Source organism: Xiphias gladius, chromosome 1 (assembly GCF_016859285.1).
Source record: "Xiphias gladius isolate SHS-SW01 ecotype Sanya breed wild chromosome 1, ASM1685928v1, whole genome shotgun sequence".
NCBI classification, from domain to species: Eukaryota; Metazoa; Chordata; class Actinopteri; order Istiophoriformes; family Xiphiidae; genus Xiphias; species Xiphias gladius.
Genome location: NC_053400.1, coordinates 469,680 through 493,500, shown reverse-complemented (window position 1 = coordinate 493,500; position 23,821 = coordinate 469,680). Strand labels below are relative to the sequence as shown.

At 40.4% G+C, this 23,821-nt stretch overlaps 1 protein-coding gene across 1 annotated transcript in view; it reads left to right on the top strand.

Moving 5' to 3' along the window:
* LOC120795333 (anoctamin-9-like) overlaps positions 1-18,370 on the top strand; it is a 60,922-nt gene extending 42,552 nt beyond the window's left edge. The window contains exons 14-24 of the mRNA XM_040137185.1: positions 622-658; positions 976-1,087; positions 7,096-7,150; positions 7,242-7,339; positions 7,491-7,687; positions 14,201-14,353; positions 15,841-15,985; positions 16,083-16,205; positions 16,300-16,393; positions 16,481-16,593; positions 16,798-18,370. Coding sequence (XP_039993119.1) covers positions 622-658; positions 976-1,087; positions 7,096-7,150; positions 7,242-7,339; positions 7,491-7,687; positions 14,201-14,353; positions 15,841-15,985; positions 16,083-16,205; positions 16,300-16,393; positions 16,481-16,593; positions 16,798-16,831 — 1,161 coding nt within the window. The 3' untranslated portion in view covers positions 16,832-18,370. The remainder of the gene's footprint in view (positions 1-621; positions 659-975; positions 1,088-7,095; positions 7,151-7,241; positions 7,340-7,490; positions 7,688-14,200; positions 14,354-15,840; positions 15,986-16,082; positions 16,206-16,299; positions 16,394-16,480; positions 16,594-16,797) is intronic.
* The last annotated feature ends 5,451 nt before the right edge of the window (positions 18,371-23,821 follow it).

Sequence of the window (23,821 nt, the reverse complement as noted above, 5' to 3'; positions counted from 1 at the left end):
CTCTAACCTGGAGCTTCACATAATCTGAGCCTGTAAGGTTCTTGGTTCTAAGAACCGCCTGGTTTTCCATTGCATTTTATAAAAATCAATGTCTTAAGATGGACAGAACATCATTGAAAAGGACACACTGGGAGAACATGGTAATTTTTATGTTGTATTTGGTGAGAGTGTTTAGTGCAGTTCAGCTGTGGGACAGACCACAAAGGATAAAGTGGAGCTAATACAGATTTTCATTTACATGTGGCAACTTTTAAATAAGTATGTTAACCCTCCCTGTTTGGTGGTGCTGGAAAAAATGTGTAATTACTGGGAATGTTACATGTCTTTGTAAATATCAGCATTACCCAAAAGTAACTAGGAAATGTAATTAAACTTTTAACATTCTCCTAAACACTCCTCATACTATACAAACAACCTTCCATTTACAGGACAGATGCATAACAAAACACACATGACAGAGTTTTTAACTACGGTGTTTCAGAATTTGTTGTGTTACAAGTATCAGACCACTGAGGAAACAGTGGTCTGATGCTCTTCTGAAGGTCCACCTGCCAATGATTTAATAACTATAAAATTTTTAATGTCTTTCTGTGTTTGTCTTTCCGTCAATATCATCTGTAGGTAAACCGATGGGTTTCCCTAAAGCTGTGCAAAATAGGTGAGAATCAAGTTTTATGCTTTATTAAATTTGTTGTACTGCAGGTACTACTAAGTATACCATACAGTGCAATACAAAAATATAGAAATACTGTACATTGAAAATGCTGGTGTTTTTACCATAAATGTAAAACAATAAAGTCTAGTTAAAATATATAAATACAAATCTGACCATTTTTGAATTTTAGATCAAACAAATATTCCAAGACATTTTGTCAAATAACTCATCAGTTACAGTAATGCAGTTTTTTCCATGTGCTCTGTGTGTGTGTGTGTGTGTGTGTGTGTGTGTGTGTGTGTGTGTGTGTGTGTATTCAGAGAAGATAAACTCATTTGCTGCCACAGAGAGGAGCTTCACAGTCAAGATGTTCACCTTCCAGTTCTTCACTCTCTTCTCTTCACTCTTTTATGTGGCCTTTATCCTGGGCAGGTACTCAGTCTGCAACTGTCTGTCTTTGTTCAGGGGAAATATACAGTGCAGTATACTTTTTTTTAAAATGGTCACCACATTAAATCATGAAACATTATTAAAATGCACTGTTATTATATTACAGTTTCTACATCAAGAGGAAGTCAAATGTAGGGCTGCCCCCTGCACGTGGATGCATCAGTTGATTAGACCCAGAGTTGATTCACATTTTGTCAGTCAAATCGCTCCACTTTTGTTAGTTGTGTCATTGAGCAATGCAGGAGCACAGTGCGGCAGGCTGTAAACTTTACAAAGCAAGTCTTCTCTTAAAATGACCGAACCACAAAACTCGTATCTGTTGGCTGCTCTGATGCCCTCAGTGCTGACTTACAGTAAAGTTGGCAAAGCAATTTCTGAACCAGACGGTGGTAAAACTTCCTCTACCACCATAACTGAGTGTCTGGCTGACAGCGCTCTCAGTAGCCCGGCAGCAGAGATGCTCTGAACTGTGCTGAACAATGATCAGGACACACCCTTTTACTAACTGTGGTAGTGTGAAAATCTGATATTTTCACATCACAGATCCTTAACAAAGACATTAAAACTTGGGTCTTACATTTAAAATATGAGACTCATGTAGAGGAGTTTAGTGTTGGGTGGCTGAACTGACACAGACTGCGCAGGGGAGTGAATACTATGTTTTTCATATTTGTAGGTAATGTGTATTCAAGAAAAGAATAATAGTGTAGAGTGTTAAGCATGAACTAATGAACCACAAGCACATGAAAATTTTATATACTGAAGACGAGATTCTGCTGGTGTCACACCATATTCTGTGACCTGTCAGATTCTATGACCTCCAGCAGTGCAACAACCATTTCATCCGTTAAAGGTATAGTCAGTGATTCTAATCCAATACACTTTTTGTCTTTTTGTCAAATTCGGTGAATATCTCCTCAAGGTCTGCTAGCTGTCTGTTCTGTATGTGTGCTGAAAAAAAAAATCTGGTGTTCCTACACAACCGTGGTTCTATAAATGTGAAACAAACAAAGTAGCTTGGACTAAGCCACACAACACTATTGCAGCAAATCAGCAACAGGGCATGTAAATGCTCATTCACAGGATAAGGGAAAGAAGAAGGAGAAGATGGTAGATGGTGGAAAGGGGGCAGTGGGAACAAGAGAGGGTGAATATGGCACATGCTAACTAATAAGGGTGGATAATGCCAATTTAAGGATTACCAGGGGATGGAGAGGGAGTAGTATACCCTTTGCCACCAGACTGTGTGGAGTTTTGAATGGATTGATTGGGACTGCAGATGAGACCGGAGGTGACATTGAGGCGAGTGCACGGAAGGATCTTCCACAGGCGGCAGCGTTAGGGTGGCGAAACAGCAACATTCTCACATTGTCAAGAAGGAGAGATGGCAGCCAAACAGAAATAGCCAAAGAGAAGAAGCTCAGAAGAACAAAAACTGAAAAAGAAATGATATGATCAGGCATGGGCGAAGAGCTGCGTTAACATCAGTGAGGCCGCGGTGGAGAGACCTCTGAGAGTGAAAAGGCATGCAGACAGATGCAGAGGTGGCTCTGTTTCTGCTTGACGGGTGGTTAACGCCCCAGTGAGCACTTCTGTCCTAATAAGTCACATCTGTGAGTTTCGACACCTAATGATTGTCATGCTTTTGTCACTTTCAGATATTTCACAGTCAAGGGAAGCAGGTCCCACTCAGCCTTGATTTTTCCAAAAAATGTCTTAGATGAGAAGAGGAGGTTTGTTCAGTCCCCGGTGGTATAACCTGTATTCATGGCTTGAATACACACAAAGGAATGATTCAGCTTACTGCATACATGCAGACACTTCTCCCTATCTAAGACTTCAGAATCTGTTTTCACCCCAGAATCAGGCTTTTGACATTAGAAAAAATAAATGTTCAAAGATGGTTGCTTTAAGTTGCATGAGAAATCTGAGTCTTACATTAATGCCATGTTTGTCTGGAATGAGCACGAGAAAGTTGCGGATTCTACTATGTTAAACATTAAAGAAAGTTGAAGAGAATCGCAGGAACATTAAAACAGTTGCTGAGGTACTGCTTGTGAGAGCAACTCAGAATACAGCACAAAGATGTCAATGTAAAACTGAACAGTCTGACAACAAAGAGAATTTCTTAGAAGTTCTAGAAATGATCACTAAAAACAATCCTATGGTAGCCAAACAATGAAGGCACAAGGCAATGCAAAATACACAATGAAATTCTGCAGAACTAAATTCTGCAGTGCTTAGCAAGTATGGTATTTGTTTCCATTGTAAAGGAAGTGAAGGAGAGTAAGGTATTCTCCATAACTTCTGATGAAAGCAAAGCTCTGCAAAAGAAGGAGCAGCTGTCTTTAGTATTAAGGTATTACTACAACAGGGCTGTGCATCAAAGCTTTCTTGCTTTCCAACATGCCCAACATCTAGATGCTGATCATCCAGTATTTAGAAAGCTTTGGCCTTCTCTACAAATAAAATCTTGTCAGACATGGTTATGATGGGCCATTAGGTCCAGGTGGCTACCACATCACTATCTGCTGGATGGTTCTTGTAACCACTGTCTGAGAAAGGCTGACTTGACATACCTGAAGCACTACAGGGATTTTAATAGTTATATCAATTTATTTCCTTGTCAAATTAGTCATTTTTAGCTTTTGCACAATTTCATTGATAAAAATTGGGCTTTGCCCTGAATGACAGTATAAGCCACTGTATATAATTATAGTATATAAAAGTGAAACATCCCAAATCAAAGCAGGTAAAGGTTTAAAGAAGGCAAATGTATAAACACCCTTATATGCAGGTGATGCTGACAGGCATTCATCACTAGTATCCTTGTCTGAGGATATAAGCTATTACATCTGCCAGATGGCCAAAATGAAATAATGACTATTGCACTTCTATACATATAATTGACAAGTTTCCACTTTAGTTTATACGTCTGGCAGTTAACCACAATGTCAGTGATATTATCAAGGCAATCCAAAAAGTGCTTACTAAATAGAAATCTGGAACTATCAGGACCTTACAAACCCATGTGTACAGCTGAAGCTGGAGGCTCCTACTGTACATCTTTACCATTATCAAGCTGGCGTTCATCATCTGACTGCAGACTAGCACTGCTGGCTGTTCTATCCTGCTCTGTTTTGGACTTCTCTCTTTGGAAGAAATCTTGGATATTCCGACCTCTTTTCATACTGTAATAGTTGTATTCATTGCACAATTGCGCAGTACATTTAATTATCTATGTATGAATGAATGGGGCTTGCGAACCTCACTCAGGGATACAAAGTTATAAAAGACACATTTACATAGCTAGCGTTAGCATCGTTAATAACTAAATGAGGACAGGTTTGCTAGGAAGCTGTGATAATGACAGACCTGTCCAAAACCTTATCATGAAAATCAAAAATAATGGGGAAAACTTTTAAGCTTATTACAAGGGAATTCAGAGACCTGATGGAACTGACCGCAGCTGACCGATCTGCAGCAAGATGTTATTCCTCATCTCTGGGTTTTTGGCAGGCTTGACACTATTCAGTCACATTACTTCCTCTCAGGTTTAAGACTGAATTGCATCCTACTTGAAAGTTAGAATGAACTCTTTGACGGGTAAACCTAAGCCCCGTCTCTGACTGGGCAGGTAGCCAATCATAGTTTAGAATAATGGGGTGGCACCTGTGGTAGCCAATCAGATTCCAAAGGTGGCCAAGGCCACACCCTTCACCAGCCAATGCTCTGTCCTTTGATTCTTGAATCAGACAAGGAAAAAATCCCCAAAAAACCCTTTAACTGGAAGAAGTGTAAGAAACCTTAGAAGACCAACAGAGGACGGATCCCTCTTCCAGGATGGACAGACATGATGTATGCACAGAATAGAGCAACAAAGCAGATTTACAGTATGCGCAATCAGGATGAAAACATTAATGAATTGCAAACATTAATGAAGAATATGATCGCCAACAGATTGTACCTTAGCCACACCACCTCCTCTCCACCATGAAGACCTGGAAAGAGGACAGACTACAAAAACATACAAGAAGCAAAATCAATTACATCATTCACATGTCTAGGAGAAGGAAACAAACAAACAGAGGGGGAGAGAGAGAGAGAGACGAGTAGGCTGGGCCTCCTCGAGGACAAACATCCAGATCCAAAACATCTGGAATGAGTCATCGACAGCCAGGGGAGAGAGAGAGCTCCCAGGATGTCCGATGGTCCGACAAAGAGAGCCTGAGAGAAAAGTTATGTAATGAAGGAAAGATAGGGGAATAGAGAGAGCAAGAGAGAGAGTTTACAATAATCTTGTTGGCAGGACAACATGGACTATATTGCGTCTACTATGTTTAATGGATTCATTGAGACTGAGACCAGCCCGCCGGTGGAAGAATGGTAACAGCTACTAGGACTGAGGTAATCAAAGGATAAGCCACTAACTGAAAATTAAGGCATAAAGATGAGTTTTGGGTTTGGATTTAAAGCCTCAACAAAGTCAGGCAGTCTGATGCCAGCAGGGAAGTTGTTCCAGAGGGAGGGGCCATGATAGGAAAAGGCTCTGTTGACTTCTTTTTAACTCTGGGGACAGACTAGAACCCTGTATTCTGAGACCAAAGAGCACGGGATGGAATATAAGGTTTAAAGAGGTCAGACAGGTATGAAGGGGTCCACCAGTTTAAGATTTTGTATGACATTAGAAACACCTTAAAGTCTAACTTATATTGATAGGAAGCCAATGAAGGGAAACTAAAATTGGTGTAATGTGGTCAAATTTTCTGGATTTAGTTTAAAATCTTGCAGTAGCATCCTGAACAATTTGAAGACTTTTAGTACTAGCACATGACAGGCCTGAAAACTAAAGATTAAAATAATCAGACTGGATGACTAAAAGAAGAGAATTTAGCATCTGCCATAGACAGAAAAGACAGAATTTTAGCTATGTTACATAGGTGAAATAAAGATGGTCTTGGTGATGTTCTTTGATGTCCTGATCAAAAGAGAGGATAGGATCAAATTTGACACCAAAATTCTTGGCTGTTAGACTTTGACAAATCACACAGTTGTCAAGGGTTACTGTTACATCATCAAACTGGTGTCTATGTCGGGCTCGAGATGACTTGCATCTCAGTTTTATCTATATTTAAGAGCAGGTGATGATGAAATGATGAGACATCAAGCTTTTCACAGCAGAAAAGCAGGCCTCTAATTTTATCATTTTAGAATCGTCATTAGCCTTAACAGGAAGATACAGCTGAGAATCATCATCTTAACAGTGGAATAAATGGGTGTGTTTTGAATATTCCAGTAGAAACTCTGGATAGGACACAGAGACTGACACTTAATACAAAAATTTTACTGATATCAAATATGATATACTCATAATGTTCAATATACTCATAACATGTTACTGTATCATCGAATAAGTTAAAGCTATGACAAAGTCTGTCAAATTCTGTCAACCGTGTCATATCATCAGTTACTCAAAGAATATTTAAAATATATAACGGTTAACTTAGAAATTACATAAAATATTGTATGTTAATGATGTTTATGATTTCATAACATAGAAACATAATAGGCATAATAAATAACCAGTATGCAGTCATGTGGTTGTTATTTTTCATGCACAAAGACATGTTAAATAAGCCACTTAAAATCAGTAGTTATCTGAGAGTGTAGGAAACACATTTTGTCATTTTTTAAGATGATGGAGTGAGTGTTTCTCCTCAGATTCCTGGTGAACTAAAATTGTACGGATAAAATTTTGTCAAAATGATTAGGGTGAGGATATAATTAGATGAGATGGCTGCATCTCATTATTTTTAAGTATCTCCACTTTTTCCTCCAGCATGTACCGCTGTGAAACTAGAGGAGCTTGCTCACTTTCAAACATTGTAGATGACCAGGGTAAACCATGGTAACTTATACAGTACCCAGCCTAAAGTTCCGAGGTGTAAAATGCAGACTGTTGATGTGAAAATTATGTTCTTCTCTCACAGGATAAATGGCCATCCAGGAAATTATGTACGTATTGCTCAGTGGAGATTGGAGGAGGTGAGAAGGAGATTCACTTAATGTTCAGCCGTTCATACAGCATGTCTCCATCATAGTACTAACCCTCAGATGTATTCTGTGTGTCTTGCAGTGCCATCCTAGTGGCTGTTTGACAGACCTTTTCATCCAGATGGCTGTGATCATGTTGCTCAAACAGACTCTCAACAACATCTTTGAGTTCACAGTGCCGTGAGTGTGCAGTGTTTTCATATAACTTTTACAGTGTCGTTGTAAGGCACCTGCTTTCGATGAGTTAGTGTCCTGACCCAGGTAGTGTCAACGTAGACCTCAGCAGATTGATCTCACAGTGTAAACATGTCAGACTTCATGTGTTTTCCAGCTGGTTGAAGACCTGTCTGAGCAGAAAAACTGCAAAGAAGCTGGAGAGGAAGTGTGGTCACTGTTACAGGAAGGCCTGCTGTGAGGAAGACGGAAGTGTTGAACCCTGTGACATCTGCAAACTTCGGGACTGGCTGCGTAACTATCACCTGGCCAACACAGACGCCTTTAGCCTGTTCAATGAGTTCCTGGAGATGGGTAGGTCCACAGTCTCCGCCCTGACCGTCACACCTGAAAATCCAACTCATTGATTTGACGATAGATTGTTTACGTGCACAAAGTCCTTACAGTACCTGGCTGAAAATGGCCAGCACATGGGTTAGATATTATTATAGTCACTATTCTCTAACCCCAGCACTACCTGATGGTACCTGACAGTACCTGGCTGAAAAATGTCAGCACAGGTGTTAGTTATTACTTGCGCCAAATAAGCTATGTTTTCAGCCTGTGTCTTTTTGTTGGTTTGTTTGTTGGTTTGTTTATTTGTCAGGAGGATTATGCAAAAAGTACTGAACTGATTTTAATGGGCCATGGAAGAACCCATTACATTTTGGTGCAGATCCGGGAATTTTTTATCACTTTCATCAACATTGCGAGATAGGCCATTTTTCACCATGGTATGTGCACTACTGAGTTGTTTTAATTTTGTCAGCTATTTTTAGTCTTAGTCCTGAGATATAATAGTACATATTAGTTTAAGACATATTTAGTCAACCTCACCCTTTTTATTTTTAATCAATTTTTAGTCGACTAAACTCTGGACATCTTAGTCTAGTCTTAGTCAAAGAAAAATATAATAATTTTAGTCCAGTTTTGGTTGACAAAAACACTATACGTTTTAGTCTAGTTTTAGACAAGACCAAGAGTGAGCATTTAGTCAATCTTCAGCAAACTGCTTTCAAATAAGATTTTATCAAACTGATATTAGCAATTAAGTCTGGAAAGAGTCAACAACATCAGCAAATCCAATGCAATCTAACTCTTGCAATATGAGTCAATCAGAAAGTAACCAGGAAAAAGAAAAGCTTTCCCAATTAAAAAGAACATTGTACCAGGCCTGTAATAAATCCTGCCCTTCTAAAGTTCAGTTTTGTCAGGACTGTGCCTGAAAGGTGTTGATTTTATTTTTCTAATTTTGTAGGCCTTAGTGGTAGTGTTTTTAAAGATTGTGTTATACAGTAAGTATTTATAATATGTTGTACACTACCATCTAAATAAATGCGTAAAGAAAATATTTGAAACCTCTTTGCACACAAAGCAAGCTAACTACAAGACAGGTAACTATTGCCCAACAGACTTTATTCAGGTCCAAAGCAACCTTCTACATTATATGCTGTGCATTTTAATAGCCAGTAGATTTCGCAAATAGACTACATTTAGCTTTAAAAATAAAGTATCCTTATTTAACATCTTTAACATTAGGTTTTCTCAATTTCTGCATCGTGCACCTTAAAGTGTCTTTTCAGGTTTGTGGTTTTCTTCCCAGTAATTTTTTTAGCTGCAGGGCTTCTCTTCTGACTATACCACACGCTTACTTTATCTCTGAGCAGCGTCATATTTGAAGTGGGTCCAAATGTCAACCCATTTTGTTGCTGCCATGTTCTTTTCCCTTCACTGTATGTTACCTGATCATAGCTAGGTCCAGTTTAGCAATGTTGGCAGTGCATTCATTGGTACGCTGGTGTGTTGCTGATGTGCAGAATCATGAGAAAGATGATTCGGTGTGCAGGAAGAGAAAGGTGCAGTGCAGCCATTCAAAAAAGAACATTTAAATTATGTCATTGTTTGCAAAACCGCTCTATGTAATTTCGCCTCCTCTTTTTTCATCGATGAAAACAAAGAGATATTTTGGCAAAGTTTTATTTTTTAATCTACATTTAGTCTCATCTTTTTCCATCAACAATATTGCATGTTGATAGAGTCACAGTTAGTGTTTAATGACATTGGTGCCGTCTCTTCACATAGTCTCATCTTAGTCATGGAAAAAGAGGTTGTTGATGAACATCTTTAGTCATAGTTTTCATCAACGAAATTTACACTACTCTTGAGTGCCATTCTAGTTATTATAGTCAGTAATCTGTCACCCTAACACTACCTGATGGAGACTGACTGAAAAATGTAAAAATGATGTGTGTGTGCATATGTTAAATGTTTACGAAGGGGATCCAGGAGCAGAGTCATGCACAGGTTTAGTTTTACAAGTATGTTCTCACCCTACACGTCAATGCCCACTACCAGAGATGACCACTTAGTGGCAATTATCTCTCTATCCAATTATCTCTACAGTAATTCCATTCTGGACTGGAGCTGACCTGTTGTAAGACCCAGGACCTGACTCATACCTGTAATCGTGGAGACTCAGAGCCTTCTGCAGACTAATGCCATGTTCAGAGTGATAGTAGTCCTGAGTGACTACAGGCAGGCACACATTCCTGGTACACTATTTTGTAACATTGATGCTATATTTCTACTGTTTATTTCTAGATCATTGTTACAAAAGATAAAATATGATAACTTTCCAGAGTTATAGAATCCAATGTGTCGGTACTATGAACCTCTGTACAGAGGTTGGATCTGTTGGAATTGTATTTCATGTCTCATCTGAGGCAACACACCCCTCCAATGCAGCCCTCTGTGTTATTTCAATGTAGGGCTGATTCAGTTTGAATGCAGCTTTAGGTAGCAAAGACAAGTGATACCAGCAGGAAAAAAAAAGCATGGTCCATGTTGCCAGTGGATAATGTTGTCCTGTGTTGATTCTGTTCAGACCTGCTCATTGGTGGAGGATCAGTCTCCAACCTGTGGCAGCTGTCTGACACCAACAATCAACAATCATGACCACAGGTGAGGATCGGAACATAGAGTGGTAAATCGAAAGCTTTGCCTTTCAGCTCAGCTCCCTCTTTACCCAAACGGGCCACAACGATCCTCCTGTTAATATCCCATTCCATCCAACCCTCACTCGTGAACAAGACCCCAAGAAACCTAAACTCCCTCAGTTTGGGCAAAAACTTGGGTCAAAAACTCGTTCAGAACCCAAGGGAGCAATCCATCGTTTACCAGCAGAGAACCATGACCTCAGAGTTGGAGGTGCAACCCTCGTCCCAAAAATCAACATGTCCTCAGGGGACATGTTGTTCAGGTTCAGGACCTCCTCAAAGTGCTCCTTCCACAGCTCAACGATATCCCCAGTTCAAGTTACCAGTTCTCGTCCACCACAGGAGCTTTCTGTTTCTGAGACGCTGGAAGGTCTTTCTCCATGGCCTTCTCGAACTACTCCTACACCTGGATTTTTCCGTCCGCAACCACTACAGGTGCAGCCCTTCTGGCCTGCTGGTACCTGTCTGCTGCTTCAGAAGACCCCTGGACAAGCCAGGCCCGGAATGCCTCCTTATACAGCAGGACGGCTTCCTCACCACCGGTGTCCACCAGCTGGTTCTCGGGTTGGCTTTGAAGACAGAACACTCAGATTCCCTTTCCCCAAACTCCCCTTGGATGAGTGCAAAATTCTTCCAGAGGTGGGACTCGGGTTCGGATCCGGCAGGCCGTTTTCCGAGTCCCCAGATGGTGCCCTTTCAAAGACCCCACCCACAGACTCCAAGTAGGCCGGATACTCCGTACTGCTGTTAGGTGCATAAGCACAAACAACAGTCAGAGCCTTTTTCATTGCGTCTAGCAGTCACATTCAGGTGACCCTCTCGCTCTCCAGGGAGAACTCAAACACACAGTGTGGGTATATCCCCACACCTGCCCAGTACCTCTCACCCTGGGCAACTACGGAAAAGGATAGAGTCCAGCCCCTCTCCAGGAGTTTCGTTCCAGAGCCAGTGCTGTGCGTGTAGGTGAGCCCAACTATATCTAGTTGGTACTGCACCACCTCTTGCACCAACTCCAACTCCTTCCATACTAAACACAGATGTTCCTACACACTATCCCAGCCACTTGGTTAAGCCTCTCAATGTATGCTGTCCAAGCTTGCAACCTACACCCTCCTACTATGTGCTGGATTTTCTCTCAAGCCTCTTTATACAGCTTGCACCTTGGGCGCTGTCTGCTGCGGTAGACCCCTGCCTCTATGGATCTTGTCCTTAGGGTCTGTTCTTCGCTGCCATGATCAGAGCCTCTGTGCTGTCCTTCTTGCTCTCCTTTCTTGATGTCAGCTTACTATTCCAGCTGGGTATCTGATGACTGGTAGGGCGTACATGTTGATGGCTTGGGTCTAAATCCTACTATTGAGCTGACTTATAAGCACCTGTGTTATCCTCTGGAGTTACTTGGCTGTGGCTTTCCTCCTTGCATCCTCATTATGGCTCCCATTGGCCTGTGGGAGACTCAGGTACTGTAGCTGTCCTCTATATCTGCAGTCCTGCCTTCTAGGAACTCCATCCCTTCAGTCCTGATCACCTTCCCTCTCTTTGTTACCATGCAGTCAGTCTGAATGACATCCCAATGTCCTCACTGTAGATCCTGGTGAGACGGATGAGTGAGTCAATGTCTCAGTCACTCGTGGCATACAGTTTGATCCATGTATAGGAGGTGGCAGATGGTCAGTCTACTTCTGAATCTGTATCCATATCCACTCTTTGTGATGATCTGACTGAGAGAGTTCAGGCCTATGCAGAACAGCAGTAGGAATAGTGCATCAACTTGGTATATGCCACACTTCATGGTGACTTGTGCGATGGCCTTTGAGCTGGCTTCCGTTATTCTTTTCCACAGCTGCACTGAGTTATTGATGAAGGTAATGGGTGCACTGTTGTGCAGTGCAGTCTCTTGTATAATGCCAAGCACTCTACTACCCATGTGTTGGGCACTGAGACGTAGGCTTTCTTGTAGTCAATCCAGGCAGTGCTCAGGTTAGTCTGCCTTGTCTTAGAGTCTTGGGTGATTGCTCTATTGACCAGTAGCTGGTGCTTTGGCCCTCTGGTGTTGTTTGCAAATCCTTCTGAGTTTTGCTTGTGTGTTGACTCATGTGCCTACTCAGTTTGGCTGCTATGATGCCTGAGAGGAGCTTCCATGTTGTGGACATGCAGGTTATCAGCCGGTAGTTCGAAGGTGTTGTACCCTTGTGGGGATCCTTCATGATCAAAGTTGTCCAGCCCTGTGTTAGCCAGTCTGGATAAGTACCTGTTGTTAGCAGCTCATTCATTTGTGCTGCAAGGTGATCATGGTGCACTGTCAGCTTCTTCAGCCAGTAAGATTGCATCATGTCAGGTTCTGGTGCTTTTCAGTTCTTCATGCCTGAAACTCGTTGTTTGATGTCTGCCTTTGTGATGTTGACTGGTTCTTGTTCTGGGAGGTTGCTGTGGTCTGCTCTTAGTTCTACCCACCACTTGGCATTGGTGTTGTGTGATGCCTCTTTCTCCCATATGTCCTTTGAATATTGCTAAGTCTCAGCTCTGGCTGGGTCTACCCTTGTGCTGATTCCCTTGCAGCACCCTGGATGAATCTTTGGATAACAGGCCATTTATTCTTGGCCTCTGTTTCTCTGGTGTATCTCTTCAGCCTAGCAGCAAGAGCCATGAGTCTTTGTTTTTGGCAGTCTCTCTTCTGGACATCATGTTGTACTTCTTCCAGGTCTCTCATGACACCCTTTTTTTGTGATGATTGATGATTGCTAATGATTTTTAGAAAATCATAACCGGGCATCAAAAGAAAACAGGCCTTCAGGGATTAAGAAATTGGTTAATTTAGAGCTTTCTGTGAGCAATAGAAGTAAATTAAGCATTGAAAGTTAATACAAACAATTCCTACAGGTTTCCCAACTTTACAAACCCTCTGTCTATACAAAGGCAGTGTTGGAAAAAACTGTGTTACTATACCCTCTGATGCATTATTAGGACAATACTATACTGCAGGAAGTAGTAGTGTATATTGTGATCTGAATGGTGAGAAAAAGGCAAGTAAACAAAGGAAGACAGACTGGTTGGTCAGGGGTTCATAGTACAGCATCATAATGATCCAAAACATTAGAAGAAAACAAGAGAATAGGCGGAGGCTTCAAATGGTGGAAAACCAGCATAGTCTCCAGACTTAAACCCCATGGAGCTGGTTTTGGGATGAACTGGAAAAAAGGTGAAAACAAGGAACCTAGGAACCTACTAGTGTAACACATTTGTGGGAACTTGTGCAACAGTGATGGGACAAACTGTCTGAACAATATTTGATTTCCATCGTAGAAGCAACATCTTGAGTGTGTTTGGCTGCTGAGTGAGTCAATTTTTTAGATTAAATTTAGAAGATTCCATGACTCCTTGTTATATACTGTATCATCTTCAACTTACATTTAATAACTGTATAAACCACATTTCCTCTACTCATTATGTCAAGTATGTTACATCAAGTATTCTTGACGTAACAGTCAGTCTTAGCTGTCACAGTGTATATGTATGTATATATATTTATATATATATATATATATATATATATATACATGTATATATATATATATATATATATATATATATATATATATATATATACACACATATATATATATATATATATATATGTATATGTGTGTGTGTGTGTGTGTGTATATATATGTTTATTTATATATATGTATACATATATATGTATGTATACGTCAAATGTATAAAGTCTACAATATTTTCTGTCTATAGATTTATTTTTATTGTACTCATAATGCTAAATCTTTGCTGAAATTGTTTCAAAGAATTGAATGTACATGTTACGGTCTGTGTGCCCCAGTGGTCCAGTTCAGTTTCACCACCATATTTGTGGCAGCGTTCCCCCTCGCCCCCCTGCTGGCTCTCATCAACAACATCTTTGAGATTCGCTTAGACGCCATCAAGATGGTCCGCCTAGAACGCCGGCTGGTTCCCAGGAAGACCAACGACATCGGTGAGCTTGTGTGTCTGTTTATGTATGAATGAAAGGTTTCTGCGTGGAGCACACTGATACAACATAAATATCACATCACGTAATAGTTTAAATAATACATGAGAAGATTGGCTGTCAAAAGTCCAACTAAACTCATTTAAGAATGGGTCTATATAAGTGCACTCTACAGGAACCCTTCAACATGTCAATCAGTGCTGCAGTAACCCCTGCTTATACTGAAATGTAATATATGTTTATCAGAAATTGGCAGATGTGCTCTGTGAATGTGTCTGCTCAACATGTATTTTGATTCCTTCTGATTCCACTGTGTTTAAATTTGAAGATAATGTAGTTCTCTTGTTACAGTAGGTCCTGTTTATATGTTAGTCAACAACTATAAAAAACAATATGTTAACTTTTTGGTTTTAATAGTGCCAAATAGTGGTCATTTATAAAGCACTTGATTGGTCCAGAACTCCTTAACTGTTAAGTGTCACCACTCTTTTTTTACACTAAAATTTTTTATTTATTTATTAAAACCAACAATACTGTTTGGTGTTGTTGATATATGTAAATCTATAGTTGTATGTACAGTATTTATTGCTTTTTTCTTATACATTTTGCTAGGAGTTTTACTGATCTGGGGCCCATTTCATAATAACTTTGCTTTAAAAATACATTTATTTTTCCATTTCACCTAATAACATAAAATTTATTTTTGTTTTAATATCCTTGATTTGTTGGTACACTTCCCGATCCTTTGTAATTTGGCAGTACTGCTTCAATTCTCTTAACCTTTCAGAGCAATTCTTGTATGTCTCTAATTTAACTTCTTTTTAAGTTTTCATTAAAAAGAAGTTAAATTAGTTTTCCTCAAACAATTGCAGGCATCCCACATGATAGTTGGGTCAATTTCTCTGTTATTATTCTCATCTATATATTGTCTGATTTCCATTTTCATGTCTTCTACTAATCACTTATTGTTTATTAGTCCTACATTAAGCCTCCAGCTTGTTTGTCTTTTTTGGGGCATTCAATTAAATTTTTAGATATACAGCAATGTGGTCTGATATATCTTCCCCTCCAATCCTATACTCATTCACTCCGTAACTATGCTCCACATTCATAAAGATATAGTCTATCCTCGAGTGGACCTTATGAGTTGCTGAATAATGAGTGAGGACCCTTTCAAGAGGGTTAAGCCATTAAGTTCTAATGAGCTACTACAGTTAAGTTAATATACAGATGTGTTTCACACTTTGTTTCAATGTGTGGAGATGGATCTGTATAGTAGCAGATATACTACACTGCCTTATACCTTTAAGTATGTTGGTTTGAATGTCAGCTCCATCAGTCATCCCTGATTGTTTGCTTGTCCAACCTCAGCGTCATGACATATTGTTAAGAATCAGAGCAACTATGTTTGAAACAGTACTCTCTTCTTTTGTTACAGTATTGTCTTCTGTGTACATGTGTATGGGTGTAACAGTACTGTCTTCTCTCTGCAGGTGTGTGGACGAAGGTGTTGGAGGCCGTCGGTGTGTTGGCAGTGATTGCTAACGGCCTCGTCATTGGAGTGTCATCAGACTTTATTCCACGCCTCGTCTATCATTACCGTTATGGCCCATGTGCTAATGGAAGCACTCAAACACAGTCAGTCATGTTTCAGCTGGTAAAAACACCTGATAATACATCAGTAGAATGTTTCTCTATTGTGTCTCATCATGTGTGTTTTGTGGTCTTGTTGCAGCTGTATGCAGGGCTACATTGATGACACTCTTTCTACAGCTTTTATTAGTCACTCAGCAGTTCAAAAGGACTTTCTCGCTAGTCAGATGAGGACAGAGAATGGCTTCAACGTTACACAGTGCAGGTGAAACGACCTTACTCTTATTCTGCTCTGTCCAATCATACAGAGTAGTCAATCACAGATGTGATAAACAGGACAAACTGTCTCATGTGCGCAGCTATAGAGACTACAGGAGTGATGAGGACTACACTCTTACTTCTCAGTTCTGGTTGGTCCTGGCGGTGCGTTTTGCCTTCGTCATCCTTTTTGAGGTTCGTACACCAGATGTGGGCGAGGCATTGTTGTTCATTTGAATTGATGAGGCTGTTTAAATAGTTGTGTTGTTTGTGTTTCTGCAGCATGTTGTGGTGGTTTGTAAGTTTATAGCAGCCTGGTTCGTCCCCAACAATCCTATTCAGGTGAAGAATGATCGTCTGCATGACAAACTGGCTCGGCTGAAGGAAGAGCTCCGGTAAGTCAGCAGTAACAAAAAAGTCATATCACGAAAGATGAAGCTAAAGCTTTGAAAACACAATCGCGCTGTGGTAACACTGCAGAATACAACTACAGATGTATTAAGTAACCAGAAGTATAGAGGTACTACAGACAATGAGAGAAAGGATGTGGGGACACTCTTCTTATTCTACATTGTGCATGTCTTTTTGTTTAATTTCAGTGGAATGAAACGCAGCAGATCAACAGATGTCTGAACCTCCCACAGATGACTTCAGATCTGTTCCCATTGCAGAGTCCTGACAGGTTAAAGTGTGAAATAAAAAGATGGATTTTTGTTTTTATAATTTATATTTGATGTTTGACCATGAGGCCGGACTCCATTGTAATGTTGTGTAAAGGTTTATGTGTCATGATATTATTGGACTTTTAACAAACGCTCTACATATTACACACCAGTTGACCATCGTGCAATGTTTTTATATTAAAATGTAAGGAAGAATTTATTTTCATCATTTCATGTTGTTAAAAACTTGTTGTTGTTCCAAGAAGAGAGGAGAAGCATCATTACTGAACTATATGTCTATAACATGGTTATATAACAAACGGTCTGTCCCAACACCTACACTTTTAGTCTTGAAGGTACAGTGCGCACTGACATGATGGCAGGTAGCAGACAGGTGCGTGTAGACAGGTCAGAAAAACACCAACATACAGTCTGGTAAACACACACTGAATTAACGTCTTTCCTGACACCACCTCATAGCTCAGTGTATCCCACAATTTACCACTCCACATTAGTAGTGTTGGTGGTAATGAGCCTATAAAGTGGTTTTAGGACCATCAGTAATCAGCATACATGAGGAGGTTAAAGTTAAATAATGATATTCAATCTGACTCCCACATTTGTTACTTTCCAGACACTAAACAGTTGTAACCTCCACATATCGTTATTATTTTTTTTTTAACAATCTATCCTTTTTTCATGAGACTGATCACATATCTGACACTGTCAACATAAAAATCTTTTAATCCAAGATTTTGATAAATACTCTCATTAAAAAGTTTAATCAGACAGAAACCATCAAAATAAAATCATTTTATCTCTCTTTTTTGTACAGGAGATCTACATGCTTCACGATAATTTAGTGTCTTTAGTAACTGTATCTCTCCTCTGAGGTCCCGAGTATCTGTGTGTGTGTGATTTGTTTTTTAACTGTGATCAGAGTGTAACTTTACCACTGTATGTGGATCCAACTAATTTGTTCCAACAAATCATCTGAGCTGTACTGAGCGATGTACTTGTATTCCCAGGAGCCACAGGATTGCAATAATGTGTCCCAGTGAGCTGTGATAAACTTCCTCACCCTGCGGCCTTAACTGACACTATGACACTGTCGCAGTCACTGAAAAAGTGTCACACAAGTAAAGACTGACCAATGCAAATAATGCAAATTGTATGAAAGTATCATTGCCTACAGCAGAATTCCTAAATACCTGATGAAAACATATATAGTACATTCATTGACAAACACATCTAGGCGCACCCCAACCAGAAGCCCTGAATAAAAAAAGAGGTCAAATTCTAAAGGACCTTCAGGTCCGGCGACAGAGCCCTGTACAACACTTCTAGAGCCAACCTGAAGACAGCCATCAGGGAGGCTAAAGAGGGCTACAAGAGGAAGGTTGAGGATCAACTCAACAACAATGCGTGTGTGGCAGGGCATCTAGTACATTACCAACTACAAGACCAGCAACCATAGGAGGTGATACCTCGCTGGCAGTTGAACTTTATTATTTCTTTGCCTACTATGAAGTGAAAGCAGCAGAGACAGACACAATACCTCCAACAGCCTCAAACAGCCAAATCCTCACTGTACAGCAACATGTTTTTAGAAATATGCACAGAGCGGTGAACCCAAGAAAAGCTGCCAGCCCCGACGCCAGCCCTAACAGTCTATTTGGAACAAATAGACTTTTTAAAAATTGTTATTAGGGCTGACTCAAGAGAATTTCTAACTGTATAACTGTCTGACAGAGCAGCAGATAGCTGAGGAGTGTCACTTTGCTGCAACGCAGGCTCAGCAGCAGGCAAACCAACAAATGTGCAATTCAACCATTTGTCCACCAGGACAGTTTTAGCAAGTCAGCATAATAACTCGAAAAGAAAAGTTCTTCTTGGTGGCCTGCAAGAAGAGTTTCTTAACCAGGAATTATTAACTTTTTGTGGGAAATTAACTAAATAAGCTAGGTAGCAAAGTATTTGTACAAGTAAGAACTTAGTGACTGAAAATACCAAACTATAGAAAACTGAAAATACCTAACTATACGTGTAAATCAATATTACTACTACTACAAACTCTCAACAACTCTCTAGAACTCAAATTACACAACAACTACAACTAGACTTGCAGGCAAGTGTAATGGGGTCCAACCACCTTGGCACAATTCAGATCCAGTGCTTCACCAACCCAAGGCAATCTTGAAGTCAAGAGCATTGACCATCATGGCTTAAAACCTGGTTCCCTTTCCCTAGTAATCTGCCAAATCTGCTATTGTGCTTTGCTGCCATAGCCTTGGGGCACACCGCTTAACTCACCTGTGCGTGACGGCTATCTCTCTAGCTGCAGTTCAAACACATTTGTGTGTCCACACCGCCAGCATGGCTGCTGCGGTGCTGATACTGCCAGCTCTTAATTCCCATCTAGGGGTGGCCAAGACGCAACACGAGACTAACCCATCTTCCCCAAGTCCTAAATAGCCAAGGAAAAAGCTTACTGGTAGTTGATAACTATTGTCGTGATTAACAATATGCCTTCTAAATGTCAGAGAGTAAGAATTCAGCTTCAGGATAGGCCTCCACTTTCTCCTTTATTATGCTAAAATGTTTAATTGCTAAAATGTTTTAAAAAATTATATTTATATTTTTTTCATGTCTGTGACATAGTCAGACATTGAAACATTAGTGAAACAATAGTCGATGGTGTCAGTTATGTAATGTTCCTAGTATGATATCAATATGACTATTAACAGATCTTTTAAATGTCTATTTTTTTGTCTGTTTTGCTGAAAACCATGGGCCTCAATGCCCAAGGGGGGGCGAAATGAAAACCAAGACGTTCCGCAATTGTCACGCTAACCCTATGCAGGCTGTGCAGTCCAGGCATAAGGCCCATGCAACACCAATTACCTAACCTGTGCATTTCGGTCATGGAACCTCTTGCTTTTCATTTCAGAGCCCATGTTAGAGCAATAGGTTAGAGCAGCTACACAGCCTGTGTGAAATGCACGTCTGAGGCGCGGCTCAAGCCTTGCTCCATTGGCGCATCATCTACAGTTTTGGCGTGTAGCCTATTTTTCTTCTAGCTGCTGTTCATGACACCTGGTTTTCTGTTCAAGACTCCTAAATATTTCCTGGTTTTTGCCTGCCTGCAGCTGTTTGGTGCTGTTTGCTTCCATTGACCGCCAGCCAATTAACGACTTTGTTTTTCGTCCAAGTAAAATTATTTTTCGCCTCAGTTGCCGTACATCTGAGTCATGCTGTTGAGTCCTCAAAACTTCAAAGTGTTTCAAAGTGTTACACCATGTCTTGACACTGACTCACTTATTGTTGTTAGAATGACCACCAAAACTACTTACACTACACTGTGGCTTCTGAATGAGCCTTCATAGGGTTATGACCCTGTCAAAAAAATAATTTGATGATGGGATTAAACTATGTCGTCAAATTTTTCTTAAGCTATTAAAATATTGTGTGCTGTATGAAGAAATAAGTTTTGGCTAAGGTTTTATCACAAAATATACAAACCCTCAGCCCTCCAGAAACCACAAAACCCAGTCAGGAATAAAGAATAATATCTTTTTTTCAGCCACCATAGCATCTGCGGATACCACTTCTTATCCTGTAGATGTACATTCTGTTTTCTGTGAATTGAGAGTGAAGGGAAGGGACTTTGCATGAAGTAATAAAGTGAAGTAAAGAGCCGCTTAGGGGCCTAAGGGATGGTGACACCGGCCAGAAAACTGCAATACCGCTTTGCGTAGGGCAGATTCCAGCAGAGTCTGAGTAACCGCTACAAACAGGGCAGGATTCAGAGTATAAAAGTGCTAGCGATTGTGTGAGTAATGGGGGAGTTTGACTGACTGTGAATGAAGCTGCGAGTTGCAGAAAAAAAGGAAAAAGGGAGTGAGACTGTAGTAATGGAGAAAGGAGTAGTAGTGACTGGCATACTTTGTAAACAGTTGTATAAGAATAAGTAAATTCATACATAGCAAAAGATTTGTAGTAAGATTTTCTTATAAAGTGGATCTCATAAACAGCATCCCATTTTGACCTTGGTTGTCACCATTATTTTGGGGGCAGTTTAAAAACAAAACAAATTATGGTGGTGGAGGAACAAAGTGTTGTATACTCAGATACTGAAATCTATTGGACTCCACCATTTAGAATAGAGACATTTGACTACTGTGTGAGATGTAGATATAGTGTGTTTGGTAGTAAAGATTTGGCTATCAGACATGTTGCTGTAAGATATTATGCTATATTCACACTTCTACTTGGAGACAAGGTGTTGTTTTGTACCTTTCCCTCTCTGCGTGTACGCCTTCCTACACTTACAAGGTGGTGATATATGTGATTAGGTAATTGTGTAAATGGAAGGGAAGTCTTATGTGTTAAACCAGCTAAAAACTTGGATGTTTGAAAAAGGAGAGTGGGAAGAGGCGCAGCTAGAATTTATAGCAATTTAACTGAGATAACGGGGCAGCAGAAAGAGAAATATTTGATTAATTGTGTAGGGATAGTAAGAACTAGGGTGAAACTGCAGTTAGAGTTAGAGGGAGCAGTTGAAAAACCACAGAAAGTAGAGACAGACTGAAGCTTAGCTGGACCACAGAGGTCATTATTGTTTTTGTAGGGAGTTATTACTTTTGGCACACACATGGGAGAGTAGCTGCAAAGGAGGATATTTTGCTGAAGTTGGGATACCCCAATAAATTTTCATTTGATACAACTAACATGCCACAAGTCCCATTCCAATACTTAAGAAACGGCTATTCACGTGAAGTGTGTGGCACGCTGGACAGACCCAGACTGTCCACCTTGTAGGGGAAAGAATCTTTATTATCATTTATCTCCATGTGAGTGTCATGGGGGCTTGAAAGGGGAGAAGTAAAGATTACAAATATAGACTTGTATGAGCATAGAAATAATATTATCTATTCGTGCTGTTGCATTTGTGGTATGTGAATAGCCCTATATAGGTAGATATATGAAGATCGATGGGGGATATAGAAACACAAAGAATTTGAATACACTTTTGGTATGAATGCACATATATCCAGAGGGTGATGAGTGTTATCAGAATGAACAATTGATTAATTTGAAACTTTGACATCTAACAAAGTAGGTTAATTTGAGACAGGTGCAGACAGAATTTCCAGATATATTTTGGGTGTTGGTTTTACAGCAGCTGTGGACAGCAAATACATTGAGACCATTGTTAGAGTATCTCTGCAGGGAGCAAAAGGAGAGGAGGTGGGAGTCAGGCAAGTGGGGAGAGATTATTAGATCAAAAGGCTCCAGCAGTGCAGAGAGGTTAACAATAGACCTTGATTCACAGAGTAAATGCAAATTTGGCATGACTGTAAATAGAAAATAATAGTGTTGATTAGGACAAGAGCTTTAGACAAAGAGCCAGAGATACCAAGGTTGGCTCCAAGTGGTATAAGGCAGGGATACATGGGTGCGAGGACAGGAAAAATGTGGGGGGGTGCAGCAGATAAGGGAGTAACCACTGCAGTGAATAAAACACCATCCAGGCCATAAAAAACAATACAAATGTGCATGAGAAAGTGGAATGAGAGAGCTGGAGGTAAGTTCTGGCCGAAGGAGGGCACCTTTGATCCTGCCTGCTGTGAAACACATCAAAACATTACAAAATGAAGGATGAGAGTAATAAGTGTGCAGCAAAAGGATGTGAGAAAGAGAGAAGTTTTAGGCAGGTTTAAACAAGAGGGTGAGCGTTATAGACGTGCAATTAAAACTCTGAAAATGCCTGCAGCTGAAACAAAAAGGAAACAAGAAAACACAAATGAAAAGGACAAGGAAGAGGGGTTAGGGCCTATACCAGATCCACCACACTATCCAAGCGCACCACCTTATCCAAGTGATAAAAATCCATTCAGCACAGGGCAATTTGTAGAGTGGGGAAGTAATGAAGGGAACAGAGAAGACTCTGTAACAATTGAGGGACATATGGAGTTCCAACAATAAAAATGACAATGAAGGCAGAAGAGTTAACATCAAAGGTTGCAGAAGGAATGAATGAAGGTCAAAAGTGCAGGAACACAAACCACGCAAACCCAGAGATACACTGAGGTGTGGAAGGAATCTCAACAAAAAGGGGAGAATACAGAGATAATAATGGATTAGGAAAATTATCATAAAGCATTGGAGAAGGAAGCAAGGAGCACAGGCCAGTAACCCAAAAACATCACGTAGACAACTCACTCATTTGCGGACAGGGAGGATAGTGACAGTGTGAGTATGGAAAGTGATGGTGAGGAATCTGTTAGACCTGCACCAAAGAAGAAAAAACAAAAATCTGCATCAGCTAACATATGCCAACTGTGCAGGACATCAACACCCCTAGATGTCAGTGAAGAAGAGGAGGATGTAGAAATTGATGCACACACTATGGCTCCATTGATCATCAAAGGAGGTCAGCCACAGTATGTAACGTGGCCGTTCATGGATATGGTAGGGCTAGCAGGGAGACTGCCAGACCTGATAGAAGGAGCTGGAAAGTGGATCACAACACTGGAAGAGAGTACAGGTGGGACAAGACTGGCACTGGGAGACATTAAAGCCTTACTGATCCATGTGCCAGGGAAGCATCCAACAGAGGAGGTTTTAACTGAAGCAGGGTTGGTTCACACAGTAAGTGGACACACACTGGGGATGAAACCAAGCTAGACACAGGAAAAGGGACTGTCCAACTAATCCTTGGATAGGACCAGCTGCAAACTGGCAGCGCAGAGAAGCTTGAGGGGTAAGTAATGTCACCAATTGTTTACACACAACCACAAGATGAAGCCGCCATACCAGTAACCATCAACCAGCAGGAACATTAGTTTATGGTGGATACAGGTGCGACTTACTCATGCACTGGGAAGAAAGGCTCGGACTTTCCCCTCTCCAGTGCATCTGTTAAAACTGTCGACACAGCCTGTCTCAACGCGAATTG